Genomic DNA, 2,829 nt, shown 5'->3' with positions numbered 1-2,829 from the left:
GCTACCGAGGGTCGCGGGCGGGCGCCTCCTCGAGCGCGCGCCGCTCCTCAGCCGTTCGCCGCCGCGGCAACGCATTCGCTTCCGCAGCTTCGTCACCACGGCCGTCGCTCAACTTTCCGCTTTTCTCACAGCATGCCTCCCAAAAAAATCCCAGCGTTTAAGTTATTGGTGCCTTGTTTGGACTTCGGCCCGGTACTGCCCGATTTTCACATCTATTCCACTTACAAATAAAAAAGTAACTGGGCGGGAAAAGCGGGCTGTGTTGAATCTGCTGAGCTGGAATCACCACTGGGGATTCTCCTCACGAATATGCCTCTGTGAATATCAAAGCTATGTAAAAGCACAAAATGAATGAGAAGGTCCCCCTTTAAGACAGACGAGTTATTGCGTGTTTGTGTTTAAGTTTTGGTGTGGGGTTTTTTTTTTTAATTACAATTTTCCTCCCCAGCGTTGCGGGAGGTGCTGAATGTGCGGGCGGTGAAACGGCAGGCCGGTAAATAGCAGCCCGTCCTCGCCGCGGGCTCGCCCAGGAGGCGTCATGGCGGCAGGGGGCCTGGCGGGGCTCCTGCCCGCCCAGACCCAGCTGGAGTATGCCCTGCTCGACGCTGATACTCCCCAGGAGAAGGAGAACTTGGTCTACCAGTACCTGAAGAAGATGGACAGCCGGGAGCGGGACCTAACGGTGCCCGAGCTCGGCAGAGGTGGGTGGCGGGGCCCGAGCGGGTCAGGCCCCGCGGCGGAGCGCGGTTCGGCGTCCAGGGCCCGCCGGGCGGACGGCTGCAGGGTCTCCCCCGGTAGAGGTGGCTGAGCTCCGGCGCTCACCGTGTGGCGTTTTCCTTGAAGTCCCGCTGCCTGCGAGGTCCGTGTAATTACGGCCCCGTTAGCTGCTTTTTTAAAAGGCGCTTCTCGTTACAGGAAATGTCACTCCCGAAAGCACCAGGAGCAAAGGACAAGAAAAAAGAACCCCTTTATAAATGCTCCCCCTGCTTCTGGTTGCAAAAACCTCTTCTGTAAAGCCTCCCTTCTAAATTTCTACTAGCTTCACTAATTGACTGTTTTCTAATAAAGCCTTTCCTTTCAGTACAGTATATTGATATCTCTCTTCTCTGGTCATAGTGAGAACCTTACCAACTCTCACAGCTTCCTCCTGAGCTCCCTTGGTTTCACTGCAGCCGTTTAGGATGTTTCCTGGTTCTCTCTCCCCATGACTTAACTGTGCTTGTCAATTTTCACGTCCCTGATAATACAGACTATGCAGGAGATGTCATCCTCCTTCAGTGGTATGCCCATTTCCCTTTCACACGTTTCACACGTTTCCATATCTCTTCTTGTGCTAAGTGTGAAATCAAAGGTTAAGTCTTGTAAGATCTTGCAAGTCCTGCCCAGGGTCCTTGTAACCTTAGTGAGGCTCTCTGCAGCTGTGGGAGCTTACATCCCACTGCAAGACAGAGACCTCAGCAGGTAAACGTCAGGGTTAAAATCACAAGCATATCATGGGAGTGAATTCTGACTTGTAACCAACGGAGCAAAGTGAACGCTCTTTCTGTCTAGATGTGGACCCCTGAATTGAATTTTCACTTTTGTCATTAGTACTGTTTCACTTTCTGTGTTCTGTCAAAGCTTATTTTCTCCCCTAAAAAGAGCTTAAATAGGTAGCCAACATTTTTCATTTCCAGTAGTTTTTTATGAAAGGTATTTTAATTCTAGTGAAAAGGGTAGCAATGCCATAAAATACATGTTACTCTTTTCTTTTAAAAAATAAACAGTAAAGCATTGCACTTATGCGGAAATAATGCATAAACTTGATAAATTATTCTCATTATTGTCACCAAATCTGAATGTGTGTGCATATATTTGTTTATAAATATATGCACACACATTCAGATTTATGTTTATAAATATATGGAGGTAGAGACCAATCATTCTCTTAGTGAAATGGAAAACAAGCCTCCTCCTGAATGCAGCAGCAATAACTTCTGGGGCAGTAGGAACTTAGTTTGCTGAAACTGTCAGGGTGGAAGTTTTGAGGATTTTTAGATTAGTCAGCGTACATTTTTAAAAAGTAGTCCTTTAAAAATTTAGTTTGGCTTTGCATTGTATCACATCTATCTGTTTCCCCCCCCCTTATTTTCAGAAATGTTGAGTGATAATAACAGCAGACCATATTCTAGTATATTTATGTCATATCTTGATACCAATTTCTTATGGGATCAGAGGAGTATCAGTTACCAGTGAGAAAACAATGCTTTCCTGTCTCAAGTGGTTAAAATAAATGACCAGGAGTACTACGGGGTGTATCTGAAAGGGTTGTATTTCTTCCTGTGTAACAGGATTAATTTATACCTGTCATTCCTAACTTTGAAAATCAAGATCAAAACTATAAACACAAAAATATTTCAGTCATCTCTGAAATTAGTTTTTTGCAGAAGTGTTGGAAAAATCATTAAGAGTTCAACAGTTTTTAGTTTACTAGCATTTATGTGAGTTTTAAATAAATAGTTGTTGCCCATATGACATTGTTAGAGTTTGAATAATGTAGATCGTGTTTTAAAATGTATGAAAATTGTTCTGAGGCTTGCATGCCCTTTGTATTAAAAGGTGCCTATATAAATATATAGACCACACTTCCAATACTACATTAAATCTTGTTAATAATATTTCTTTTCATTTACTAATTATGAAGAATTGTGGAATATAAGGATGAGTTGGATAAATATAAGACTTTTGGTTTGCTTTTCTACCTGTGTAGAAAGTGATGTTGAACTTATTTTTTAAGCGAAACGTGCTGGGAACGTTGTGTGGTGTTGTGCAAATTAGGTGTAAGTGTCT

General features: G+C 43.7%; 1 protein-coding gene across 1 annotated transcript in view; it reads left to right on the top strand.

The window, feature by feature from the left end:
- The first annotated feature begins 461 nt into the window (after positions 1 to 461).
- The window catches only part of NHLRC2 (NHL repeat containing 2), a 32,910-nt gene continuing 30,542 nt past the window's right edge, over positions 462 to 2,829 (top strand). The window contains exon 1 of the mRNA XM_009325938.1: positions 462 to 701. Within this exon, the coding sequence (XP_009324213.1) occupies positions 539 to 701 (163 nt within the window). The 5' untranslated portion in view covers positions 462 to 538. The remainder of the gene's footprint in view (positions 702 to 2,829) is intronic.

This window comes from Pygoscelis adeliae, unplaced genomic scaffold (genome assembly GCF_000699105.1).
Source record: "Pygoscelis adeliae isolate BGI_AS28 unplaced genomic scaffold, ASM69910v1 Scaffold4, whole genome shotgun sequence".
Taxonomy (NCBI): Eukaryota; Metazoa; Chordata; class Aves; order Sphenisciformes; family Spheniscidae; genus Pygoscelis; species Pygoscelis adeliae.
This window is presented reverse-complemented; position numbering and strand designations above follow the sequence as displayed.